The sequence below is a fragment of the Ambystoma mexicanum genome, chromosome 8 (genome assembly GCF_040938575.1).
Source record: "Ambystoma mexicanum isolate Mex_15411 chromosome 8, UKY_AmexF1_1, whole genome shotgun sequence".
NCBI lineage: Eukaryota > Metazoa > Chordata > Amphibia > Caudata > Ambystomatidae > Ambystoma > Ambystoma mexicanum.
The window spans coordinates 1,081,773,114-1,081,800,695 of NC_090929.1; the positions used below are offsets into that span (position 1 = coordinate 1,081,773,114).

Genomic DNA, 27,582 nt, shown 5'->3' on the forward strand with positions numbered 1-27,582 from the left:
CATCACGGTGACAGTGGCCATCGCTGACACGTGTTTCCGGCAAATGGGGATCAAAGTCTGCCTTCGTTAGCAAGGATGGTTGAAGGACACTAACTTTCGACAGAGCGTTCATGCAAAGGTGCTGGTCATGCCTTTTGGCAGCGAAAATATGTTTTGGAAAGCGGTCGAGTCTCTCCAAGCCATAAAAACCAATACAGAGACGCCATGTTCCCTTGGCACCCTTCAGCAGCATTGCTTGTCATTTCGCTCCTCCAGGGGAAAGTCGAGCAGATCATCCAAAGGTTTCTCCACATCTTACAGGCAACCTCCTAGATCTTCCACGCAGGAAACCTACAGGGGCTGCTCCCAGGCCTATGGTAGCGGAGGACAGCATTGCAGTCGCCTACAGGTGCAAGCTTGAACCGGGCCCCCAACTTGCACCCCACTGGGAGTCCGGCTGACAATCAGCGAGTGGAAGAAGATCACCACTGACAGATGGGTGCTGGACGCTCTCGCCCATGGGCACACCTTGGAGTTCCACCGCAGGTGCCCTCGTATTCCACCAGTTCCTCGACAGGAGCAGCACATTTCTGGTGGTGGTGCGAGTCATGTCACAGAAAGGAGCCATAGAGATTGTTCCCCAATGGCTCTGGAGTCTATTCCAGGTACTTTCTGGTAAGAAAGAAGACAGGGGGTTGGGGGACTCATCTTGGACCTACGCCACCTGAACAAGTACCTGAAGTCCCAAAAATACTCGGTAAAAGAAAAAAAGTTTTACTTTCACTTCAAAACTGTATTTCTCCTCTAAACCAATCACTGTCCTCTGGGTCATTCTGCCCCCATCCAATGACCGTCCTCTCTAAGCTCCACCCCTGGTGGCCATCTTCAGATTTTTACCGCATGCTTCAATGTTGGGAGTCCTCAAGTTGCTCTCCAAGCTAGTTTTATGATTTTTGTGAATATTTTCTAATATAGTTACAATATTGACCGATTTTTGCTTCATATTCTTCGACGAAGGACAGAGACTGGCAGCAGGGTTCCACTACCGGTGAAGATATGTATCCACCGGCCGATTATCGAAGTTTAGAGAAGGCATGGCCTTGGGCCTGCTAAGCACCTTTCAACATGACTGAAGAGAAGACGGAAGGTTGAATCCTCTTCAAACTCTGCACGAAGTGTGGATTAAGAAACATCTATGTGGGGGATCGGCACCATTCATGCTTATACTGCCTGCATCCAGACCACGATGAGGAGGGATGCAAGATGTGCCGTGGTTTCTCGAAGAAAACCAAAAAAGACTGCTACAGCGAAGTATCGGCATAGCTCAAGTCAAGCAAAGCCACTGACGCAACCTCTGGCATGGGCAAGCCTCATCCAGGACCGGCCGGTCTGAGGTGCGTTCTCTGTCTGGGAGGAGCTTGAGATCCTTTTTCAGATGCCCCACTTGCGGGGGTCCAAGAGAAGGCCAAGCTCTGTGGCGCTATCTCCACTGGGTTTGCCGCTGATGCGAGCAAAAGGCTATCACTGTCAACCTCCACAGGGAACCTGCCAACGAAAGGAACATCTCCGAAGAGAAAGTCCTTAACCACTGTCCAAAATCTGTGTGTGCACGGATAATCCGACGAGAGACAAGTCCCGAAAAGGACTCGACGCCACCAGAGACTTTGCACCATGCCAAGCCATGGCACCGTCGACAAAAGCAGCCACAAACACTTCATCTAAGTTGACAACGTCCACTACGGCTCTGAAAGAGAGTGGGTCCAGAAAAGAAGTGGCAGCTGCAGACCATGTGGCTGCACTGACCCAGCAACCTCCTGATAGGAAGAGGGAAACGGCCCCACCTGTGAAACCTCCCAGGTACGTGGACCAGCAGGCTGCTGTGAACTACTCGAGTACCAACAAGGGAGAGAATGATCCACACAATGGGTGCTGCTCAGACCACGAAGTGGGAGGATTTGGTGGTGGAGGACCCCAGTCCCCTGTGCAGAAGAGGAGATGCATCAGCCGAGGTCCCACTCTGCTGGCTCTGTTCACCCCTAGACTTGGGGACGGGTCTCTGGACATTCTATCTATCCTACACACTTTGGTCACTGAAATCTAGGAAAGGATGCCTCCATCGCGGTCTACACCTCCACGGGATGCGCCAGAGCCTCTGAGGTCAAACTCCCCTCAGCGAAAGAGGAAGTCCAGAGGGGCGCTGGTGCTCGGCATTATCTGACTCCTCCACCGCCTCGTTGCAAGAAGACTCCTCCTGGATCGGCAAACAGATACGGCCACGAACACAGCTACCACAGCTACGGGCACAACGAGGAAGATAATTTCATTGCGGCTGACTGGGTAACTCTGCACACGGACGAGGCCCATAGACCCCCCCCCCCCCTCCAATACCCCCCCGTCACTGGACGAAGTTGGATCCTTTCATTCGGTTATGTCACGGGTCTCTAAACTGTTTCAGTTGGTTCCCGAGGAAACAAAGAAAGAGGGTTTCCTGTACCAATGGCGCAAATCGAGGAGAAAGACCATCATGTGTATTCCCTTCCTGGGTGATATTTGGTCTAGCCCTAATGAAAAATCTGAGTATGGCTCCGACCAAGCAGGACAGATTTGAGAAAAAGTACAGGGTGCCGGATTCGGCTCCCAGGTGTCTAATATCTCAGGCCTCGCCGGATTCGGTGGTCTCGGACGTATCTAGGAAACGCTCAGCGTACCAATCATCGGCAGCCATGGTGCCTCCGGACCAGGAGGGGAAGAAGCTGGATGCATTGGGCAAGAGGATAATTTACATGCCAGCCTGGGCCCCAGATCATGCCAGCACGGTGGCTGTAGACATCGCGGACACAGGGTTTCGCCAGATGGGAAACTGGGTATCTCTGTGCCGTCAAGGTTGGTTGAAGGCTACAAACGTCCGGTACGACGTTCAGACAAAGGTGCTGGATATGCCATTCGACGGGGAGAACTTCTTTGGAAAGGCGGTCGACAAGTCTTTGCAGGCGATAAAGACCGACACAGAGACGGCACGCTTCCTGTGAACTTTGTAGCGACCATCTTCTTCCTTTCGCTCTTCAAGAGGAAAGCCAGGAAGATCTTCAAAGAGTTATTGTACCCCATACAATCAGCGTCCATGCTCTTCCACTCAAGAGTACAGGGGTCGCTCGTAAGGCACTGGAGGACAGCGATGGTACCATCCACAGGGCAGATCCCCGACCCCCAAGCAGGCCTGAACCTGCAGTGGCTTCGGGCCTCCACCTACACATTGCAGTGGGAGGCCGGCTGGCGAAGTTTGTCCGCACTTGGGAAAAGATAGCCACGGACAGATAGGTGCTGGACGCTCTCAGACATGGGCACACCTTGGAGTTCCAATACAGATGTCCTTGAATCCCTCCGATTCAGCGACGGGAACTACAAGGGCCCCAGTTTCTGCAGGAGATGCGGGCCATGTTGTTGAAAGGGGCAATAGAACCAATTCCCCTGCAGCTCCGGGGCATATTCCAGATACTTTCTATTACGAAAGAAAACGGGGGTTGGAGGCCGATTCTGGATCTACGCCATCTCAACAAATACCTAAAGTCCCAAAGGTTCCGGATGATCCTGTTGCACCACGTGCTTGGCCAGCTGGAACCAGGATATTTTCTGACGTTGTTGGACCTGGAGGATGCCTACTTCCACATCCTCATTCACAAGAAGCACCCCAAGTTTCTGCGATTTGTAGTTAAAGGTCTGCACTACCAGTTCATGGCTCTGCCTTTCGGCCTGAAGTCGGCCCCAAGAGTGATTACGAAGTTCCTGGCCCCAGTAGCGGCACATCTTCATATGCAAGGCATCCACGTAAACCCCTACCAGGACGAATAGCTGGTGTGTTCCCGCTCACATTCTCTGGCAAGCGAGCGCATGTCAAAGACAGTACATCTGCTGACGGAGTTGGTGTTCTCGATAAACTATCCAAAGTCTTGCTTGAAACCATTAAGGATGCTCTATTCCTGGGTGTACGACTCAACACAGTGACGTGTTTGGCATCACCCAAAGAGGAGAGGGTGGGAACCATTCAAGGCAAGGTGCAGCGCTTGTCGTCGGCTCAGACAGCAACAGTGCAGTCCATCAAGTCGCTTCTGGGCATGTCCTCCTGCATCAACCTAGTTTGCCTCTGCAGCCTGCGCATAAGACCTCTCTAGGAGTTCCTGGATGTGAGGTGGATGCAAGTGTACAGACCAGATCTCCCTCAACGAGGAGTTCTTTCAGGCTTTACAGTAGTGGGGTATTCGGCAGCATCTCATCCAGGGAGCCCTGTTTCAAGTTCCTCCTTACCAGGAGATGGTCACCACGGACGCCTCTCTAGAGGGATGGGGAACCCACACAGGGCAGTTGCATGCCAGAGGCCTCTGGCAACCGGAGGAAAAGGACCTCCACATCAACGTTTCTGCCTTCATTGAAGGACAAGCTGGTGAGGATCTTCACAGACAACACCACCACCATGTTATACATCTGGAAATGAGGGGGGGACCCGCTCACGGGCTCTCTCCAAAAAGGCACAGGGCTTGTGGCAATGGGCCATTCATCAAGACATGTTCTGTTACACCTGGCGGGAGTCAAGAACACCATTGCAGACTCTCTCAGCAGGGAACTGCGTCCTTGCCACAAATGGAAACTTGGCCAGGACCGGGTGAATCTTCTGTTCAACAAATGGAGGCAGCCCCCTGATCGACCACTACGTGATGGTGGCAAACTCCAAATGCCAAAGTTTCGCCACCAGGTTTAGCAGGTTCCCTCAACAGAGGAGCATGGGGGAGGGATGGTTCCTGTATGCTTTTCCTCAGTTTCCGCTGCTGTTACCTGTGACCAACGCACTCAGACAATGCCACTGCAGGATGATACTCGTCATCCCATTGTGGCCGAGACAAATCTAGTATCCGGACCTGTTGCGTCTGTCAGTGGCCCTGCCCATCAGGCTGCGCTTGTACCCGGACCTTCTTGAAAAGGGGGCACTTCTACATCACGGCCCAGAGTCCCTGAACCTGAGGGAATGGCTCCTGCAGCCGGAGAGTGTGGGGGTTATGCTCATCCTGACAAATATAAGGACATCCTGGCCAGGGCTTCATCAACGTTTAAGTGCCGCGCGCACACATGGAAACGCTTCTGCGTGTGGTGCTGGACTCAGAAGATTATCCTGCTGCAGATCACGGCCCCTCAACTTCTACCATACTTGCTTTCCTTGGCCAAGTGAGTCACCTGGACCTTTCACACACCCCAGGGTGTGCTGTTTCCAGGTGTCTATCCAGACACCATAGAAATTGGACTTAAACAGCTGACAGAGCGTGGCATGCGCGCTCTCCATTCCTGTAAGGTTACGTGACTCGGCAGAGGTCTATTCAGCAGTGGGAAACTCAAAGCTTGCGTGACAGAACATCAGATTATTAGGTTTCAAAATCTGATTGCACATAATGATAGTGTTCTGTATTCTTTGATTAATACAGACTAACCTTTGAACCACGCGTGGGAGACAGTTCATTTGTAGTTCGAGCGTTGTTTAAATACACGCATGGGCTTTGTAAGTAGATATCTTTACATTACATCCAGTCCCTAATTGCAAAGGTTGGAGGACAGATTTATTTTTACAATCGCTTGAATGTTTACCTGAATGTTTTCTTTTTTCTTTCTTTTCTCTCCCTTTGAACGCCATGTTTTTTGAAAACCCATCTTGGTATGTATATGTCACCTTCCTCTGATCTCTTGTGATGTTTTTTATGTTGACTGTTACATCATTATGCATACTTTCACTGTGGTACCGGTACATGATTTTTTGTATAATGGAGGACTTGGTCCTGATGAAGGAGTTTGAATACGCCGAAATGCATTGTCATTAGCGCACTCTCATTTACTTTTATGCCACAGCTGGCCTTTGCTACTGTTCAGAAATTAAATTACTTACTTTACATTGGAGTACATTTTGAATACTTTTGACAATTCAAACGGAAGATACTATTAAGACACATTGAATGAACTTTGATATCATTACTAAGTTTCAAGTAACCCCGAAGGGCACAGTATGAGAGCAACTGTTTAGCTGGGTGTTTCACTCAGTTTTTTGGTTTGTAGAGGAGCAGGGCTTCACATTGGCAAATCCTCGGAGAAGTTGCTGGTCCATTGGTATTTGGGTAGTCAGAAGGTTGCTCTTCTTCGCAAGTATCTACGCTCCACCGTAGATCTGAAAAATGGCTACAGAGGTTCTCTTATCCAGAATTGGAGCTGGAAGCAATTACAAGCTCACCAATGGAAAGCATCTACCACATTCAAGCAGCCAATAGTTGTCCAATTTGGGGCAACTACTGGTTTCACATCCGCCCAGCAGCAAACTCCCTGGAACCAAGTGATGTGGACTTGGACCAAACAGTACCAGTGTCCTCCATTTGCCTCACATACACAAAAGCTCACTAGTCCACGAAAGCATCAACTTACCCTGGAAAGTGCATGACCTTATTTGGGATATCCTGACCTGAGAGGGCAGGAAGAAGGCCAAACTACAACATGGCCAAAGACCAAACGAAAAACCTTGTGACACAGCCATCTTTGGGTGCTTGCAACCTTTGGTAGCCATTTGTGGTAAATGCGAAGGTGCACGAGTAAAATAAAATAAAAATGTTATTGCTGCCACCCCCTTATCTTAAGCACATACAAAAAGTAACCAGAAATCCATACTAAAAGTTAAGGGGATCCCCTTTGCACTGCAAGGTGCTTTGTTCACTTGACAAAATATAGGATTTCCAAAAGAGAGATGTAATATCTCAGTACTGACTCTTAGGGACTGGTCAGTTTCCCCATAACAATTAGCAACAGGCAAGGGAAGTGAAGCTGAAGGCTTTACTTCCGTTCAAAATGTCAGGACAGGTCCAAAATTAAAAAATAAGCAAATTAAAAGGTGTCTTTGAAATCAATGGAGGGAAAGTGCAAAAGAGAAACATTTCTGTGAATCCAAAACTAAATTACAGCTGACACTACCCGTCTCCCCTGCACACGATACAGAATCACTTGGGGTGCTTCAAAAACATTTGCTGCCTTAATAGCCATATGGGCTAACAAGGCAGCACATCAGGGGAAGGGTTGCAGGGGAAATCTCTCTGCGCTCCAAAATCGAGAAGCAAAATGCTTAGATGTCCCAAAGAATGGGACAAGAGAACCTCAAAAATGGAATTCATTCCCAACCCTTGGCATTGTGTGTAATTGGGCGGAGACCGGAAATTACCCTATAGGATCATTTTCTGATTTGAGCTCTTTCCAAATGCACAAAAAGGACTGTCAGTGCACTGTGGTTGCCTGAATGGAGGGATATGAGGAAGTTGGGGTGGGGGGGCGGCTGTCTGGTATTCTCTTGCACTCCACTCCCCTGAGCTTACTCATTGGAAGGTGAAACCTGGTGTGGCGTGGCCAATACGGATTGGATGGCTTCAACTTTACATCTTATAATGGATTGTCTCCTCTCATGGATTCCTCATTTTAGATATTATTTCCTGCCGATAGCAGATCTCGGAAATGTACTTGGTGCGGCTCAGCGTCGAGGATCCTCGTGCTGACTGCCTTGGTTCCATGTGTGACATTGATATGAATCGTGCGCACAGCACCCAATGACCTCAGTTACTTTTTCTGCATGCCCAGTACGCTTCCCTGGAACATCTTTCGACACCTCAGTGAATTGTTTTCTAATACACCTTTGAAATTCTTGGAAATCTTTGAAAAGCGTCAGCCTTGTCGACTCTGACTCCAGGTTAAGAAGTGAGGTGAGGTGATTGCGACACCAAAATGTCCTTGACCATCCGACACAGAATCTATGGTGCCTCAGTGCTGACCAGGCCATGGCTGATTGTGGCTCATGCCAAAGCATGCCTCGTCATCCCAAAGGTTACCTTTCTTCTTCACCTGGGACTCGCAGATAAAAACTACTACGCTTTTTCACTATAACGGGAGCCTAGCTCAGGGTCAACATGTTTGTCTTGGAAGCAAGACAACGCAGATAAACATAGGTTCGAATTCCAGTCCTGCGCTTAGAGAATGGCCTGTGGTATTATAGTGATAAATGATTAATTAAACCATAACTGCCTACAGATAACCTTGTATATAGTGAATAACTTTACATAACCTCATAAATTGTACTTCATATAATATTTTCAATAGGGGGTTTCCATTTGTAGGAAACAGTTGGAATTATTTTGTGACTTACCTGTGATATTTATAGGCCTTGTTTGCTTTTGTGAATTGGTACCACCACCTTTAAAGTGTCCTAAATAACCTTGCACCTACTATAAAAGTGAGTGTTGCTGCTTTTTTTAAACACTTGAGTGTTTTTTATATATAATTTAACCATATTCTGAGGTACTTACCTTAAATGTAGACATTTCTTAAAACTTGACATTATAAAAGACACTATATTTTGGGGCTCAGATTTATTGTGTGCTTTTGTGTGACTTGCTGTAATTAACCATCCTAAAAGAGAAGTCTGGCTGCTCTGTCACGATTACTTTTGTGAGAGTCAGGTGTAACTTAGTTGAAACCCTACCTAACACTACCGGTTGTTCTTTCTAAGACCTCAGATGACACTTGAAAGATCTAACCAACAGGTAGTCATTACCATTTGTAACATTTCTTGCATTCTAGAGAACTATAACCGCTAGGGTCTGGCTCCTCCCAAAGGGATTTATACCTATGCAGTCATTGTCGCATCATTCCCAAACGTAGTTCAAAGGCATGTTTCCATTATTTCCATGTGGAGAGCAGCTACCGGAGCAAAATCACATGCCTCCTGTACATGCGTTTCTGTGGGTTTTAGCACTTTGGTTGATTCCAATTTTGGTTTAGTTATGCTAAAAAACAGTTGTGGTATACTGAATCTCATAGTCTCTGCATGCCTAATAAATCATGAAAATCATTCCATTTGCTGGATTGAAGGGCCTCAAACACAAGAGTTAGAAATGGTAACTCTTGTTCTCTCCATTTATACCTCTATTCTGTTGTATCACCACTATTTTTTAAGAACAGAAAACCAGCCAGTGCATGGTATACTCCTTCAGAGGGAGAGAAGGTCGACGAGATGGGGATGGAATCCCTGCCTAATGTTCTGTTTTAAAGTGCTGTACTCCTGCAGTAGAAAGATATACCACAGGTATGGGACAAAGGGCAACCAGCATTTGGATGGTCACCATACTGTCCCAGCAGCATGGTTTCCAGCACATTGTTTTTTTCCCTTATGGTTGAGGATCTTCAGCCTGAAATTGAGAGCCCAACAAATGCAAATAATTGAATAAAAAAATGTTTTTGAAGCTACGGTTATTGGGAAGTAAGTTTCTTACTAACTATAATCCCCATTTCCTCTGTTTTGAACAAATATTAATTTGAAAACCTGAGTAGGTAAGACATTTAACCACTATTTTTTCTGAATACAGAAAGTGTTTGCATCTCGGAAAGAGTTGCTTGAATATGATCTTCAGCAGAGAGAAGCAGCCACCAAGTCATCTCGCACCACTGTTCAACCCACGTTCACAGCCAGTCAGTACAGGGCCCTGTCGGTGCTTGGCTGCGGTCACACATCATCTACCAAGTGCTACGGATGTGCCTCTGCAGTCACTGAGCATTGCATCACCCTCCTGAGAGCTCTGGCCACCAACTCTACTATACGCCATATCCTTGTGTCTCAGGGACTAATCCGGGAGCTCTTTGATTATAACCTACGTCGTGGCTCAGCAGGGATGCGAGAAGAGGTCCGCCATCTGATGTGTCTACTGACCAGGTACGAACAGGCTGGGACTAGAGATAATCTGAGGTAACTGTACCTAGCAAATTGAATTTATGTTGCACATGTTAGAAATTATGGCACTTTTTTTTGACTGAGAGCATGAACTGATGAACAGGTCACTTGTATTCATAGATCAGGTAGAAAGGGATTTTTTTAATGGGTCGTAGAATCCCACTTGGCCTATTTGGTGCAGGAGGTGTACCAGACAATATGTGAAAGATCCTGCTCCTGGTGTTTAAGCTCTCAAACACTTCAGTACCACACTCTATTCAAACAATTTAGTAGATATATTGTAGTTGAGCTGATATCAAAATAGGTAAGCACTTAACATGTTCAGTAGGTTCCTTGTGTACATCACTTTTTGTGCTCCGAATGAACATATTTTGTTACGTAAATGTGTATGTGTGTGACACAAAAGAAATGGCACCATATGTCTTACAAACAGAAGTGCCCAAAAATATTTAATGAGTGGTTTACAAACATAATCACAGAATTTATAGTTTAAGTGGAAAGTAGAGATGGTGACAACTTAGTGAGTGTTGTGTTATAAGCAGTGAACTGGATGTACTGAAGAACACAAAGATTTCTATATCATTGTCGCGGTAGGTCAGTCTTTTACGGTTCTCATCAGACTTTCAATAGTCCAACAGATAGTTTCGTATGAAAGTTCCATTTTAATCCCGAAAAATGTAAGTTTCCAAAGTTTCAGCCAACAAGTGTTACGACCCTGCTGGGTCTTTGTCAAGGCTAATAGAGCAGTGCTCTTCTATGATAGTCTTGAGAATGATGAAAAAAAGTTTTCCTAATAGTGTTGTTCCTCGTTAGTGTTTTTTGTGAGTATTCTCTCAAATCGTTTTAGGTTCCACATTGGTGTGTAATTCCGGATTCAGCATGCTCTTGAGTAGAAGAGATAGCAGGTGCTAAAGTTGCAGGATTGCTGCATAAAATGCAATTAGGAGATATCTTATTCATTGTGCAGTGCTGTTGCAGGTACCCAAAATGAATCTATGGCCATTAAGGGATGTTTCATCGTGCCGTTTTCAGCGTGGTTGCGGCATTCCGCATGTGAGGTCCGAACCTTGCATGCAGAACCAGCTTTCCACCGCCATGTGGAAACGATGACTAGAGAGAATACTCACAAACTGCTTATATTTTAAGGACGAAACATGTTATCTCTTTGGGTAATGCAAGGAACACTGTTTTAGTGGCTGTACCTTGAACATGACATCCTAGCTTGCAATATCTACTATTGATTCTGTGCAAGGACAATGTTGGACCCTAAAGGCCTAGGTACTTTTATTTGTTTTAATCCTGAAGACAAGTCCTCTTTAAATTGATTGCACCACACATCTCTGAGGTCTGGAACTGGGAAACTAGTTTAGAGTCTGAACTTAAGTTAGTGTGAGCACAGTCAGCCTAGACCTTCACCAGAAAATAGCAGGTTTTTGGTGCCAGGGTGCACAGTTCACAAAGAAGCAATAAGCCAGGTCCAGTCAGTTTAAAAACATCGTAGAAATGGTTAACTTGTATATATTTTAGAGTCTGATAGTACAAGTTATACTGAAAAGTGTGACGCAAGCCTGACTTCTCTAGGTTATAGGATTAAATGTTATAATTGCAATGCACAAGTCAGTTTGAAGAGTTACATTTAAGTTTAAACTCTAAAGAATTTGTTGTAGTGATGGGTGATGAGGATTCCTAGCAGTTAGGGGAATTCTTGGGTATGAAATAACCGACGTTACACTATGGAGAAACGGCTCCATAGACAAAGTTTTAAAACTGGTCTATACTTTCACAATATTGGAGGCATATCTGTCCAGCAGACCGCAGGCTTACATGGGCATCCCAGGAAGGTAAGCGGGAGACATGGGGGTGGGAGGGGTGTAGGTGACTTTGGCAGAGGGTTTTGTACCAATTAGCTTGTTTTTGGAAGTCTGTACGGCCCCAACAATAAATCTGGTTGTGGCATATTAGACTTTTCAGAATGCAAAGAGGTCAAGAGGACCCAACAGGAGGCCAGGACTCACTGTTGTAGTGCCTACATATGAGCAGAACAAAGAGGAAAGCATTGCTGCTGATGGAGATGCCACAGAAGAGAAAATCGACTCCTTCGATCAAGACAGTAAAAAAAGGATGAGTTGGTTGATCAGCGCTTAGTCTCTGGAAAGGTGTGAGAGTGGTCATGGGCCACAATGAGGCCACACAGAGCAACACTGGCTATCCCAGTTAGACAGTAAGCATACCTATAAAATTATTTATTAGGCCTTTAGTTACACACTAAGCATTTAAAATCACTGGTAAGTATTGTCACACAAATACTTATAAAACATAGATACACATTCACTAATAGGAGAATTAGAATGGCATATTAATCCATTACCAGTGCAATGCAGGTGAGCAGTCGGATGCAAGGAAAATCAACCGAACTTTGTACAATCAACACAAGAAAAGTTTGCCTCAATCTATAATTCCAACCCTAAATTGATTGGGGGCATTGTGCCCAAAAGTCCCCAGTTCCAAAGTAGAACTTCTTTCCGTAAGTTTATATAGAAAGAATGCAGTGAGCTGTGGTGGTGATTATTGAAAGTTCCTAAGTTAAATAAAAGTTCAGTAGGATAGGAATAGGGAAGGATCCTTAACCCAAGTTCCTTCACAAAAGATTAGGTCAGAGTGAGTTAGGGACAGTACTTTACACCAATGTAACCCTATTGAGGACGGGGTGGGGCAGAAGCAGATATCGTAACTTCCCCCCTAAATCAGATTCTTCCAGAGACCACTGAAGGTGTTCCTGAATCTGTTCAGGGCACAAGCTTCTGCACTTTGTCCGGTCGAGGAAGGCCCAGGCATTGCGGAGGTGACTTTCAACGTTGGGGGGGGGGGGGGGGGGGAATTTGTTTTGGTCAGTCGCCGTGCACAGGTATCCTTTCCAGAAGGCTTCCAAGTGGTGCTACGCAACATGTTCATTTGAGGTGTCTCTGTTCCAGGGGTGAGTGTTTTTACTTCTGTTGAGCCTTGCCACCTCCCATGGTTACGATTGTGTACTGTTGTGTAATCTTTATTCATGCGCAGGTGAATCGATGCCAGACCCCATGCTGGAGAAGGAACAAGTAAATTACCTGAAACTCCTGTTCTCCAGCACAGTTTTGGCATGGATTCACATGCAAAACCTCCTGCTTTCCCCTCTGTGGCTCTTGTTGGTTCATACTGCCACTTTACGTGCTACCAAATCTGAAGATGGCCTCCAGGGGTTGAGCATAGGGAGAGGACTGTCATTGGACTGGGGCTGTTGACCCAAAGGACAGTGATTGGTTTAGAGGAGAAATATAGTTTTCAAGCTAAACAAACAGTTTTTTCTTTTACCAAGGATTCCCAGCCTGACGATGGGGAATATTCAAGAGCATGTGAATCCATGCTAGACCCATGCTGGAGAACAGGAGTTACAGGTAAGTAACTTGTTCCATATACACATATATCTCGATGTTAACAATATTTCATAATCCTATATTGCTTTTGAAAATATATTGATATATCTGCAAAACTCAATCTATCGCTCAGCCCTACTCTGGGCTCCTGGACTTGACCATATTCCCACTTCTAGGGCTGCCTCGGCGGTCGGACCTCCTTTCCCAGTCAGAAGGTTGGGTGCTCCACTCGAACCCGGAGTCCCTCAATCTACATTTGTGGCTCTTGAGAGGATGAGGTATGATGACTGGGACCTCTCGGCGGTGGGAGGGTAGAAGGGGAACTTGGGTACGGGCTGCAGTGACATAATATATATAGAGCCGACGTCACATGTGCAGTTGAGGAGTGGTATGGTCGAGTCAAGAGTCGTCGATGTTGAGTCGTACTGCGCTCCAAGATGAAAAAGTTTCAGCGCACCTGACACTGGACGGATGTCTATCAGATGAGGAATCTGCAGGAGAAGAATCCATAGAAAGAACATTACTGACAAGTAATTTCTTCATTTCTTAAAATCCTGACCTGCTTAGTCCTTCTGTGTTAGCTGCTCAGCATCAAGGCCATCACATGTTCGGCCTGTCCCCTACAACCTATGATCCTTTACTATGTACCAAGTTAGCCCTTTATGATGGGTGAGCTTAGAGTGGTCCAGCATTCCCTTATGGCACCAACCTATTTGTAAACCAGTTTTACTGAGGCATAGTAAATCCTAAAATGTCCTGTGACACTGAACTTAATACAGCCCTAGCTGGTAGTGGGGACCTAATGCTCCGACCTAAAGACTTTGAGCTTTATTCATCCAACAGTTTTATACTGTACATAGATAATTGACTTTGTTTTAGCAGCTATATGAACTATGCCTCTGTATGTACCTTTCCTTTATTCAAAATGATATTACCTTGCATCATCTCTGTGACCCTCACCTGATGAGAGCTTTACCTTGAATGGTAGACCACAGTTACTGATAGCTGAGCAAAGGGAAGCATTTGAGCCCTGTTTTGGCTACCTATGGTACCTACTCAGTCCACTATACATGAAGTCTGGCAAAAACTGTCGTGAACATGCATTCACTTTAACTGGCAGTACTAGTGCATTTCTCTCTGCACTGCCATTAGTCCTAAGCAGATGTTCCATATTATTGTTCTCTCACAAAGATATGTGTTCTATACTTTCTTCTTTGTTTCATAATAGTTCTATAACATGTTCATAAAGCACTAGATTCCACCACAATTCGGTAATCCTAGATTTATCAGCTTTCTATGGGTGAAGGTTTTGGTCAACACTACCAGGATTTAAACCAGTGTTTGACGGGCTGAACACAGATGTTTGAGTGAGTGCTTAACTGATTCACCGGTCTTATCGCTCCTGAACATCCCATGACTTAGTTTTTGGATGCAATTCCTAGAGTGTTTGAAAACAATGCAGACAAATCTGGCTGTCCTGGAGATGCTAGTCCATAATTCCATTTTGTTTTCCAGAAATTGAGTATTCTTAGCACCAGCATTGCTATTTTTCAGGGTTTCTCAACATAAGAGGAAATGCAAATATGGCAAACGAATTAAAAACACTTTCAGATTGACTAAGAATGTCTGATAGTCAGTTATTTTCAGGGCACATAAATAGGGATAGATGTCAGGGTGACCTATATATTAAGTTTGGCACTTAAGATGACTGGTGCCAAGTGGGGTTTGCTGCTGCATGTCAGTGGCATCACCCGGAACCTAAATTATTATTAAAACTTTGGTTATTCAGATCTGACATTTAGGAGGTTTTAGAAAATGGGGACTCTTGAGGAGGAAAGTATTAAGTTCTGTGTTTTAGTGTATTATTCTATATCCGTTCATGCCAGATTCCTTCCTTCAGCAATGTGTTTTTGTTAATTCACATTTGTATTCACTTTTTCATTATACAAATAGAACCAGTAAACCAATAAAACAAACAGTAAGTGAAACATTCCCTCCCAGACCCATTTACATCAAAGTACAGGAATGAATGAAAGTAAAGAACAAGATTAACACTACTAAAACATATCTAAAAATCTTCCCCAAATCTCTTCGTATAAGGCATTCTTCTTAAGTTTACAGGATATGACCTTCTCCTCTCTGACAGGGACATTCTACAGAGATCCTGTAAACATATTGAACTTGAAGGGTGTTTATCACTCTTCCAGTCTCTCAAAATCATTCTTTTGGAAGAAGTGGAAGCTCTAAAAATATATATATATATATATATTTCTGGGCGTAAGAAAGATCTAGAAGATCATCCTCACCCAAAATGATAGTTGCAAAGTCCTAATTCATGTTTACCATCAGAACCTTGTTTATGCTGTCACATCAATCCAAAATGATCTCACTTTACTACATTCCCAAATCATGTGATCAAAAGATCCCACCCTGTGCCCACAACCCCAACAGTATTCCGAATCATCACGCATTCCCCTTCCTTACCGGCGTCCTATATACCTTATTGAGGATCTTCATTTGTTGCACCCTCTCCCCAAGATTCAAAGTGGTTAATGATACATTCCTACACAAAGTATGCCACCTGTTCTCTGTCATCTCAGATCCAAGGGTTTTAGACCATGAGCTAAGGAGATCCTCTTTCCCCTTCTTATGGCTAAGTAATAGTTAATAAACTATGGAAGCAAGGTGACCCTCTCTCCTGAAATCCAACAGCTGCTCGGAAAACGTCTCTGCCCTTTTGGGGGGGTCACTTCACCAATTGCCGTCTTGAACAAGCAATACTCTCTGTAAGTGCAGTCCCTAAAATTCTTTATAGTAAAAAATTAATCGAAAACGATCCACCTTTTGTTCTCACCTAGCCACTGAACCCCACTCAAAAAACAGTCTGGCCAGAAAAGTATCTTCCCTCCAAGCAGTATTCTGCCAAATGGACTGATTTGTTCAGAGAAATTAATCCTCTTTGACCAACTCTGTGCACCAACATCTACAAAACTCTGTAGGCAGTGAGGGTGCACTGCCTTTAGAATTTCTCATTGTCAAAAGCGCCCCAGGGAAGGGAGGTATGTTCATACTAGATTCTGCACATGACCAGGCAACCCCCTCCAAAAAAGGAGTCTGGTGTATTGAAGAGAAATACCTGTTATAACAGGTGTAACATTTACCCAAATCAATGGTGTGCCATGTATCGGCCTCGGGAGGATGAAGTGCTGAGTTATGCCCTCCCTGCATTCAAACCTGTAACTCCAGATAGTACACATATACCTGAAATGAGCCCTTAACTAACTGAGCTATCTCCCTAGTTCTTAATTATGCAGTGTATGCTAGCATCATAAGATGTGCTACGTAGGTAATTATGCATGTCACATTTGGAAGCTGAGAGTAGAATGTGGGTCTCTATGTATAGGTTCACTTCTTGGCATAAATGATTCTTACATGCTGTTAGTGATCCTCTCAAGTTGAAGGGTTTGATACTTAATTCTTCTTGCCAGTTTTCAATTAAAATGATCTGTCATGTCACCATTCAAGGACACAGTGTCCACATTGACAACAAAACAGATTTTCTGAATAAATGCAGCAAGGGCCATGAGATTAGTTGCATCAGTTTTCCCTTTACATTTCATAGGGTGCCAATGATCCCTTTCTAATTTTGGAAAATCACATTGTCCTTAAAAAGAGGGTTTTCGTTACTGATGAGAAGGAGGCTCTTAGAGAAAGTTTATAAGGCTTTATGGTGTAATGTGGAAATGGATTTGCATTTAATACTTAGACTGCGTAATGTGGGCTGTTTGGTCTAATGGTTTTTTCCATATTTAGGGACAATCCAGAAGCCACCCAGCAGCTAAACGATTTAATCATTGGGAAGGTGTCTGGAGCACTGAAAGGACATTGGGCTAACCCAGACCTGGTAAGTGTTTTTGCACGTGTGCATGCTAACAACTATTAAACTGTGATTATTATGCTTGTATCCTCAGGTTTGGATTCCTAGACCATTTCTTCCTCCGGAGGGTCTGGTTACTTTTATGAAGGCATAATGCAAACCTTTGTCGAAAGGATCAATTGTTTTTTGGATGTCGCTGTCGGAAACATGCAGCCTCAAGTATTGGGGCTGCACAATTACCACTGTGAAATATGAAAGTTGTGGGGCACAATTGCTGCACCAGCTAGAGATTTTCTGGTTGGGTGTGTGGCAAATTTCTTATATTGACAACACAAAAATCGACATTTTGGTAACTCGCTAGTTTATTGTGAATTTGAAGCAAAGGTTCCTCATTGAAATGAAAAATTCCAACGATTCCTCATAAAGTAATACATTCCTCCTCATTCAGTGATAAATCCTTCCTCATAAAATTATACATTCCTCTACACTTGTTTCACGACTGTACTGCAGTGGCTCATCTGGAGGGATGCAGATGTTAGGTGAATAGTGTACATCAATTTGTTTCTAATATGATAGCTATTGCATACATTTTCATAATGGATCAAGACTTTGGTGAACTTACATCAGTTTTAGAATACATTGTTATGCCAACTCACCCTCTGTAGCTCTAGCATTTGTAATGTAGAAAAGAGGTAGGGGGCAGTCCTCCGTGTTGGATGGCCCTTCGGGTGAGATGCAGTGAACAGAGCAAAATCCTTCGTGTTGGATGGCCCTAAAAAAACAATAAAGTGCCTATAGTTTCAAAGGCAAAAGGTACACTAATGGGGGGGGGGACAGGCAGTTTCAGAGTTATACAATTATAAATTAAAGATAAAGAAACACATTTTTGAATATTTCTAATTAACGATGGAATGATACACTAATGGGGGGAGGCAGTTTCAAAGTTGACAACTGTGAAACTGCCTCCCCCCATTAGGGTATCTTTCTAAATGTATTCTAAAACCTATGTAAGTTACACTTTGGTAGTGGATCTATGCATCACTTTTACTTCACATTATACTTTCGTTTTTACTAGATTCACCAAAGTCCTGATCCATTATGAAAATGTATGCAATAGCTATCATATCAGAAACAAATTGATGTACACTATCCACCTTGTATCCCTCCTGGTGAGCCACTGCACTACAGTGGTGAAACACGTGTAGAGGAATTTATCATTTTATGAGGATAATTGTATTACTTTATGAGGAATTGTGGGAAGTTATCATTTCATTGAGGAACCTTTGCATCAAATTCACAATAAACAAGCGAGTTAATAAAGTATCAATATTTTTATTTATTTATTTATTTTTTGTGTTGTCAATATAAGAAATCTGCCACACACCCAACCAGAGCATCTCTAGCTGGTGCAGCAATCGTGCCCCACAACTTTCATATTGCTTTTATCAAGACACAAGACTAATTCAGAGACCTGATACTACAGTAATGTTGGGTCCATATATCCCAGCTCTGTCTCATCTATGTTTAGGTTTGTCCATTGGGTCCAGAGGCCAAGTCTGAAGACCTTTTTCTTTTTAGGTGTGAGGCTAGACACTTATATTTTGGCTGGTAAGGCTTCATCAATGTGGTATGGTGTGTGATACTACTGAGCACGGATCCTTCATTCTCCAGCATGGGGTCTGGCGTGGATTCACATGCTCATGAAAATTCCCCATTGCCAGGCTGGAAATTCTCTATTAAAAAAAAAAGCAGTTACGCTTTAGCCTGAAAACTGCATTTCTCCTCTATAACCAATCACTGTCCTTAGAGTCATACTGCCCCTATCCAATGACAGTCGTCTCCCTAACCTCAACCACTGGTTGCCATCTCCAGATTTTACCGCCTGTTTCAGTGTTGGGCATCCTCTCGTCTTGATCTTCGAGTATTTGCAGTTTTTTCAAGTAAATTTGTTATTTTTTCTCCAAATCCTTCCATCGGCGTCTGTCGATAGACTTCCGGCAGTGGGCACCCATTGTCGGCAAAGATCTACCGTCATCACCAATCTTCTCTTCGAGTTTCTGAAGGCCCAGGCTTGGGCCTACTTCGCATCTCAAAGATGTCTGAGAAGAGTCTCTTCAAACTCTGTGCGATATTTGGACTGAGGAACGTCTATGTCGAGGATTGGCACCTCAAGTGCCTATATTGCCTGCATCTAGAGAACAATGAGGACGGATGCGAGATTTGCAGCAGATTCCCGGCGAAGAAGCTTCTGACTCAGCCCCTGGGTGCAGTCATTCCCTGCACAGAACCGGCCGGTCCCATGAGCGTGCTCTCTCTGATAATAAGAAGTTGAGGTCCCTTGAGGATGCAACTTTCCGGGGGATCCAAAAGACGGTTTAAAATTGTGCTGATGATCCTGCTACGGTAGCCGTGGCTGCGGGACCTAGTTTGGCCAAGTTTTGTTCCCCATCTCCATCTTCATTCCACAGTGAGCCTACCAGTTGGGAGGGAGCCTTCTGTGAGGAAGTCTTTGACCCCTTCGAAGCACAAATCTTTGTCCAAGGACCAGGCAATGAAGCAGAGGTTTTCAGGTAACCTATCCAAAAGCCCAGTTGACGACTACTTCGTCTTCCAGCACAACCAACTTCCTCGACGGTTGCCCCATCGACAACCACAGTTCCGTCGACGACCTCACCTGCTTCCGATTCCATAGACCGCTCCGTCGACGACCATCATTACTTTGAGGCGAGATCCTACAACTACCATAGTGTCTACGGTCAAGACGACAGCTACCCCACAGGTGGCTCTGCCTCCATGACTTCCGGCTGCAGTGCCAGGTCTGTCAACGACCATAGCGACAGGGCTGTCAGGGTGCAGGTGCCCATCGCCGCCTCATTACCGAAGAATTCGGGCCAGGTCAATGAGCGGCTGCCTGCCATCGATTTCCTCCCCAGGTCGGTGAGGATATCCCAGACGATGCCGATGGGGTCCCCAAGAAGGTCCCCGCACATCTATGCAAGCTCCAACAATGACCATTTGCCAGAAGGCTACTCTTCAGATCATGAAGGTGGTCTTGGTTCCATGTTCCAGGAGTGGTCTTGGGTTGATCGACCAAAGCGCTTCAGCCAGAGCCATTGCCAGCAGCTCCATTTGTACCTCACCCAGTGCCCAGGGACATGTCACTGGACATTCTGACTATACACACCCTACTGTCTGAGATACAATAGGGGTTGCCAGCAGCCCCCGTGCCTGGCCCAGTCCACAGCCCTCCTATGCCACCAGCTAGAAGTCCTCCAAGACCAAGGTATCTACCTAGCCTGTAGGTTGCAACTTAGCCGTGCAGGGTTGAAGCCCCAGCCGGCGCCTCTGCACCCGACAAGACCCCAGAGGCCTTTAACTCCACTGGTGGAGGAGCCAACATGCACCTACACGGACACGACAGCAACACTTATGGATGAGTATGGTGATTATATCCCAGCGGACGGGGAGCCACTTGGTGCTGATGATCTCACCAGGGCGTCGCCTCCGGACGAGGTTGCCATCTTTTCATGCTATGATCTAGGGCATCCACTCCCTTAAATCTGGTGCCGGAGAAGAAGAGGAAAGAAGGGTTGCATTTTCAACATCAGGCGTCATCTCGGTCCCCTTGCTGGACGATGTCTGGGAGGAGGGTTTGGCCCCAATGAAGACTCCAATTACTGCTCCTCTGAAAAGAGACAGGCTGAAGAAGTAGTACATGGTCCCAGACCCGGCCCCCAAGTGCTTGAGATCGCAGCCATCTCCAGACTCTGTGGTGTCTTCCGCCACCTCATCGAACCCATCGTCAGTTTCCATGGTGCCTCCGGACCAGGAGGGGGAAAAGCTTGATGCAATGGGGTAGCACATCATTTCCACCATGGCTTCCACTGTCAAGGCCTCCAATGCCGTGGCAATCCTGTCCCGGTATGACCGGGAGCTCTGAAATAAGATGGGACTAATCTTGGACTTTCTGCCGGGTGACAAGAAGGCTGATGCCCTGGCCCTGTTCCAGGAGGGCGAGGTGGCCTCGGACCATGCCATCACAGTGGCGTAAGATTTTTCGGACGCAGGCTTCCACCAGATGGGCAATGGGGTAGCCCTCCGCCGCCAAGTTTGCCTGAAGGCTATAGACATCAATGTGGATGTCCAGTCCAAGGTGGTGGAAATGCCTTTTGATGGTGACAGTTTGTTTGGAAAGAAGTTGGACAAGATGCTCCAATTGATTAAGTCCGACACAGAGAGGAAACATTCTCTTGGGACACTGAGACAGAGGCAAGTCAGACAGATCCTCCAAGGGGTACCTATTGCCAGCCTTCCTGCTCTACCACCCAGGAAGTTTAAAGGGGCTGCTCGCAAGCCTTCAGCGGTGGAGAGCAGCGTTGTTGTTGCCCACAGGCCAGGACGCAGGCGCCTAAGCAGGCCTGAACCGGCCGTGGATCCGGGCCCCCACTTTCGCACACAAGTGGGCGGCCGGCTAGCAAACTTTGTTGTCAAGTGGAAGACAATCGCCACGGACAAATGGGTGCTAAATGTTCTCTGTCAGGGGCTCACCTGTCAGGGGCACTCCATGGAATTCCAACAAAGGTGTCCTCACATTCCTCCTGTGGCACGTCAAGAACTTCACATGGCCCAACTGCTGCAGGAGGTTCAGGCCATGTTAAGAAAGGGGGCTATAGAGCCTGTCCCTCAGCGCTTCTGGGGCTCCTGAGTATACTCCAGATACTTTCTGGTATGCAAGAAGTCAGCAAGGTGGCGGCTAATCATGAGCTTGGGCCTCAACAAGTATTTGAAATGCCAGAAGTTCGGAATGGTCACATTGCTGCACTTGCTTGACCAGCTGGAGGAGGGGATTTCTTGGCCACCTTGGACCTTAAGGACGGTTACTTTTGCATTCCTATTCATCTGAAACATCGAAGGTTTCTGAGGTTTATGGTCTAGGGACAGCACTATCAGTTAAAGGCCCTGCCCTTCGACCTAAAATCCGCACCAAGGGTGTTCACGAAGTGCTTGGCTCTGGCGCATCTATGTCTCAAGGGCATCCACGTCTACCCTTATCTGGACGACTGGCTCATATGCTCCCACGCGCTGGCAATCCAGTACACTGCGGAGACCTTTCACCTTCTCACGAGGCTTGTATTCTCCCATCAACTATCTGAAGTCCTACGTTGAGCCATCGCAGAACGCTCTGTTCCTGGGCACCCGTCTCAACATGGTTGCATGCCTGGCTACGCTGTAGAAGGGGAAGGTGACAGCCATCCTGGGGAAGGTACAGCGCCAGTCATCTGTGCAATCCGCGACAGTTCGAGCCATCAAGCCGCTGTTGGGCCTGATGTTCTCCTGCATCCACCTCGTTCCATTCTGCAGGCTGCAGATGCAACCGCTTCAGCAGTTCCTGGATGCGCGGTGGCTGCAGGTCACAGGCTCTTGGATGGATTGGAACGCCCTCAACCAGCAGTTCCGAAAAAGCTCTACGATGGTGTGGAGTGCACCCGCATCTGACGGAGGGAGCTCCTTTTCAGATTCCACCATACCAGACCCCGGTCCCCAAGGGTGGGGGGCCCACACCTAACAGTCGCATGCCAGAGGCCCTTAGCTTCCAGAGGATAAAGACTTTCACATCAATGTCCTGGAGCTCTGTGCCGTCTTCTGGGCCCTTAAATCATTCCTGCCTCAATTGTAGGAAAGGTGGTGTGGATTTTCGCAGAGAACGCCACCATGTACTCATACGTCCCGTCCCCTTTCCTCCATACTGTATGGGCGTCCCTTGCGAGGGACGCAAGGCAAAACCTTTTTCACCAGAAAAATCTTCTTCCCCTTTAAATTTAGAGGTGCGTGGGGCGCAGCACTGGGAGCACGCGCTCGCCTGACTCTGCCCACCGGCGCCACTCCTCAGTACCCTTTTCCGCATTGATGGGAACAGGCCAAATTCACCAGCGCTCCTGGATTTGGCTTCGGCTATGTAATACCAAATGCTCTTCCCCGGATATTCTTATATCTTTGTCTTTTTCTTTTCAATTAGGTACTTGGTCCTCTGACGCCACGCTCCTCCCCGGCACATGTCGACTTCAGCTGGCTTCAGCATGTATCCAGCCTTCGAGGGGCTCTTCCCTACATCCGACCCCCACGCCCTTTGCTTCCTCTGCCTTGGCCTCGACCACAGCTGGGAAGGTTGTTCGGTGTGCAACGCGCTGACTCCACGTGCACTGAAGAACCAGCTAGCTAGGTGGAGGGAGCTCTTCCAGAAGTCACCTCTGGAGGACCTAAAGGACTCAAGGCCTCTATTTACCTTTGCACCCCGTAAGGGCGACTCCTTTCCAAGGAAGCGCCCAGCTGGGAGGAACCTCTCGGGTTCTCACACCAGCAAACGTAGCGAGGCTAGTTCAGCTACTGCCCTTATTTTTTTAAAATCTATTTATTGTATATGGTAAAAAAAATATCTTTACAATATCATGATTTCATAAATACATACATATTGAATAAAACATATTTCGGAAAATTCGAATCATATTACATAAAACAACAATACTTCATAATCACAAAAACATTCCTATTAATATTATTCAAACTTAAAGTTTTAAAATACCAAAATGCTAACACATATGGTATCCAGATCAAATCAACAAATTGCAATTAAAAAGGAAAAGGAGAGAAAGCATGAATCATCATAGCGATAGAAATCAGTAGGCAGATACTCATTCTAGTATCAACATAGATACTTCATAGAAATAATTGGTGGATTCAACTTAACCATATTATCACCTGGCCAGGTGGCTGTCCAATTCAAGCATTGGATGGTTGATGTCCTAAGATTATTCACTTTTCTAAATCATAACAGTTCGTCTCTTGTCTAGCAGTTCTTCATCTATGCGCCTTATAAATTTTGTTAGACTAAGAATCAGGGATGGACTCCTTCCCCACGTGCATCTTTGCCACAAACTTTCTCTGCTTAAACTAGAATCAGAAAAAAGGTGAGCACCCAGTATTTGTCTCCTAGCAGATTCAAAATATGTACAATAAACTGTTAGATGTTTGAGTCTTTCTAAGACGTTCACACATTCACAGAATCTACATTGTCCGCAATTTTAGATTCTTTGGCACGAGACCAAGTCATACATTTTTCATTGGTATACAGTTGATTCAAACTAAGTCTCAAATACATTTGCCTAGCCTTGTTACAAGGATAAATCTCAAGGTACTTAGCACGTTGTCCCCACTGGCGCATACATTTATCATATTCATAAAATGATTTACTTTTATTTATTCTATCAACCTGGAGACACCAATAATATCGTTGGAATTTGAGTTTACATGAAGGAAGACCCATTATTAAGTCTTCCTTAGAAATCATAGTTGCAGACAATATTGCATCCATCTTATTTCTAAATTTCAAAAAAGATGGTGGAGGACCTTCAGTGATCATAGAAGCCAAATCCTCATACAGGGATGCATGCAGAGGGAATAACATTTTACCATAGTTGGAGAGGAGGCACCAATGCCATTTAAACGACAGCAGTAATAATCCCAGCTCATGGCAAATGAATCATATTAGGAATAGATAAAGCCATCCTAGAACTCTTTTCCACCTCATCCCTTGCAAAACATCCAAAAAGTCCTCTGTCACAAAGACAAATGTCCTTACGGCCGAGGGGTCTCCGGATCCTTCCGGTGCCAGTGCTGAGGGACCACAAGTTTTTTTTTTTCCGGGGTTACTCCCGGGGGGCACGTCCTACTACCGGCAGTTCGGCCGAGGGCAATAAGCCTTCCAGGTCTAGGCCTGAGGTGCGGGATAGGCCCTATGTTCCAACACCAAGCTTCTTGGACGGGGCTGGGACCGATGAGGCAGGCACCACGGCTTTGGCACGTGGCATGCAGCTCGACAAAATGGTTGTCACGCCAGACAAGATGGCCTCTCGTACGATACCCCCTCTAGCAGATCGGGTGGAAGAGCGAGTCAAAAGGTGGGACTGGTGTCAACCGGGGTACGTGGCCTACAGTTTATCCATCAGCAGCGTAGGGCAGGTTTCCCCTGCACCTCTGAAAGAGCGTGCCCTGGCTCCAGCAGCACGCAGCCACTCCGTCAATATCACCTCCCACCTCTTCAGCCTCCGAAGACCGGTTCTTCGAAAGGTTTCTAGCGCTGATGCGAACCCCCCCAGATGGGGCCATCCTTCGGGATACTATCAGGGACATGCTCCCTCCGGCCTTCCCACCAGCATCCATAGTCATTCCTCCATTGGCTCCAGTCCTCAGGCCCCAGCGCTGCCCCTGCCGGCTTCTCCGACTCCGGCACCCCCGCTGGCAGTTCCACAACAGCCCCCTCAGCAGCCACCGGCTCCGGTCTACACACCACAGCCTATGGCGCCCAGTACTCCTCCGCCAGCTCCAGATCCTCTGAGCACTCAGGTGGACACAGACCAGGAGGAGGACCCCGACACGCCATCTTCAGCCAAGGCCTTCCACGAACGCCTGGCAGCACTGGTAGAGTATTTGGGCCTTCCTCAGCCCGAGGTCGAACCTTAAGACCCCATACCAAGACGGGGACCCTGATGCAGAAGGACGTTGTTGCCCTGGACAAAAGGGGGTGGCTCAAGCCGCACTCTGCCCAGCCTGTTAATCAATGGCTCGACACCAAGTACAGGCATATAGAGTGGGATACCCTCTTGCTTTCGGCGTATTCTCATCCGCTCTCTTCAGTGATGGCAGCGGCATCACTTTACTAAGCCTCAGTCGTTCTTGGCTTCCTAGTCTTCAACGCTGCTAGGCAAGGAGTAGAAGATCTTGGAGGCTTACGGGAAAAAGCTGTACTCCAACCCCTCCTTGCACCTGCGTCAAGCCAACGCTGATGACATGCTTGCAGCCGTTAACCAAAAGCTCTGGTGGGAAATTGCGGACTTCCTCCCGGAACTTCCGGCACACAGCCAAGCTTGCTTCAAGGTGGAATTAGGAGAAGCCAGGCTGGTAGCGCAGGACATCATGGACTCCGCAGTGGCCCACATCGATACCTCTGGCTGGGCCATATGCATTGCCACGGACACGAGAAGGACGGCCTGGCTCTGGGCTACTAAGTTTAACCCCGACGTCCAGGAACGCATATTGGACCTTCCATCGGAGGGTAGCGACCTCTTGCCCTCCACCACAGATGAAGAATTAGATAAAAAAGAACAGCTCGCAAACCGCTAAGTCTTTATTCTTACGAAGGCCACGCCCAAGGCATACACCCAGTCACATCAACGCTCCGACAAGAAGCGGGCATCTGGAGGGTTCTGGGGCTTCCAAGAACGGAGGACCAGACAACCTGACCGTTCCCTGAGTCGGCACCGGAGGAAACAACAAAAGGGAGTTAGGGGGGCAAGGGCTTTTTCCAATCCCCCTCCTCCTCAACAGCCGCAGAGGGAAAGAAGGCATGACACTCCCCTTCGGGTCCACGTGTCTCCAGTGGGGGGCAGGTTTGCCTTCCACATGCAATTTTGGCACCAACATTTTTCAGAACCCTGGATCCTCTCTAGTATCCACGGGGTGCCAACTGATCCCTTCCTCTCCTCCCTCTTCCCCTCCTCTCCCACAGATTGGGACAGCAACTCTGTTGGCAGAGATCCGCTCGATCGCCGAGAACCAGTCACTGGAAGAAGTCCCAGCCTCCCAGCGAGGTTTGGGCATCTATTCCAGGATTTTCACCATACAGAAGAACCAGTCTGGCCTGAGAGTTGTGTGGGACCTTTCCACCCTCAACCTCTCCCTTCCTCTACAACAATTCAAGATGGTTACGCCAGCACTCATTACGGAGACACTGAACAGGGGAGACTGCATGTGCTCCCTGGATCTGAAGGAAGTGTATCTACAGGTCCCTATTTGGTAGCCACAAGTTCCTGTCTATGGTTCACTTTCATGGGCTGCCATTTCCAATACAAGGTGCTACCCTTCAGCCTCATCTCAGCCCCCATGGTATTTACCAGGTTGACGAATGCGGTGGCAGCCCTCCTCTGGGTCCAGGGCCACCACGTGTACCCATACCTGGACTGGCTTGTCAGGGCTTCAACTCAGGAGGGTGTTCTCCACACCGCCTCCCTACTTATGGGTACTCTCCACGACCTTGGGTTTACGATCAATCTCAAAGAAGTCTCAGCTGCAACCCATGCAGAGCCTGACCTTCCTGAGCCTCATCTGGGACACCGACTCTGAGAGAGTTTTTTCCTCGGAGGACAAGATCATGGCTATCAAGAGAGCCCCTATTCACTTCCTCTCCAGGACAGTGACCTTGGCCTGGTGGTATCAACACCTGCTGGGTATTATGGCAGCGGTTGTTTTGGCCGTACCCCACACAAAACTCAAGATGAGGAGATTACAATTGCACTTCGCAGCCTCATGGAATCAGGAGAGGGGATCCCAAGCAGAGCCTGTCGACATTCCTACATCTCTCCACCCAGACTTCATGTGGTGGTCTGCGGATTACAACCTGTGGCAGGGCAAGCCCTTCCTGCAGCCTCCACCGCAGGTCACAGTCACCACGGACTCCTCCCTAGAAGGCTGGGGAG

General features: G+C 46.7%; 1 protein-coding gene across 6 annotated transcripts in view; it reads left to right on the forward strand.

The window, feature by feature from the left end:
• The window catches only part of UBR4 (ubiquitin protein ligase E3 component n-recognin 4), a 2,945,062-nt gene that overhangs the window by 2,388,495 nt on the left and 528,985 nt on the right, over positions 1-27,582 (forward strand). For all 6 annotated transcript variants that reach the window (XM_069611069.1, XM_069611071.1, XM_069611072.1 and 3 more), the window contains 2 exons: positions 9,405-9,748; positions 16,990-17,080. In XM_069611069.1, coding sequence (XP_069467170.1) covers positions 9,405-9,748; positions 16,990-17,080 — 435 coding nt within the window. The remainder of the gene's footprint in view (positions 1-9,404; positions 9,749-16,989; positions 17,081-27,582) is intronic.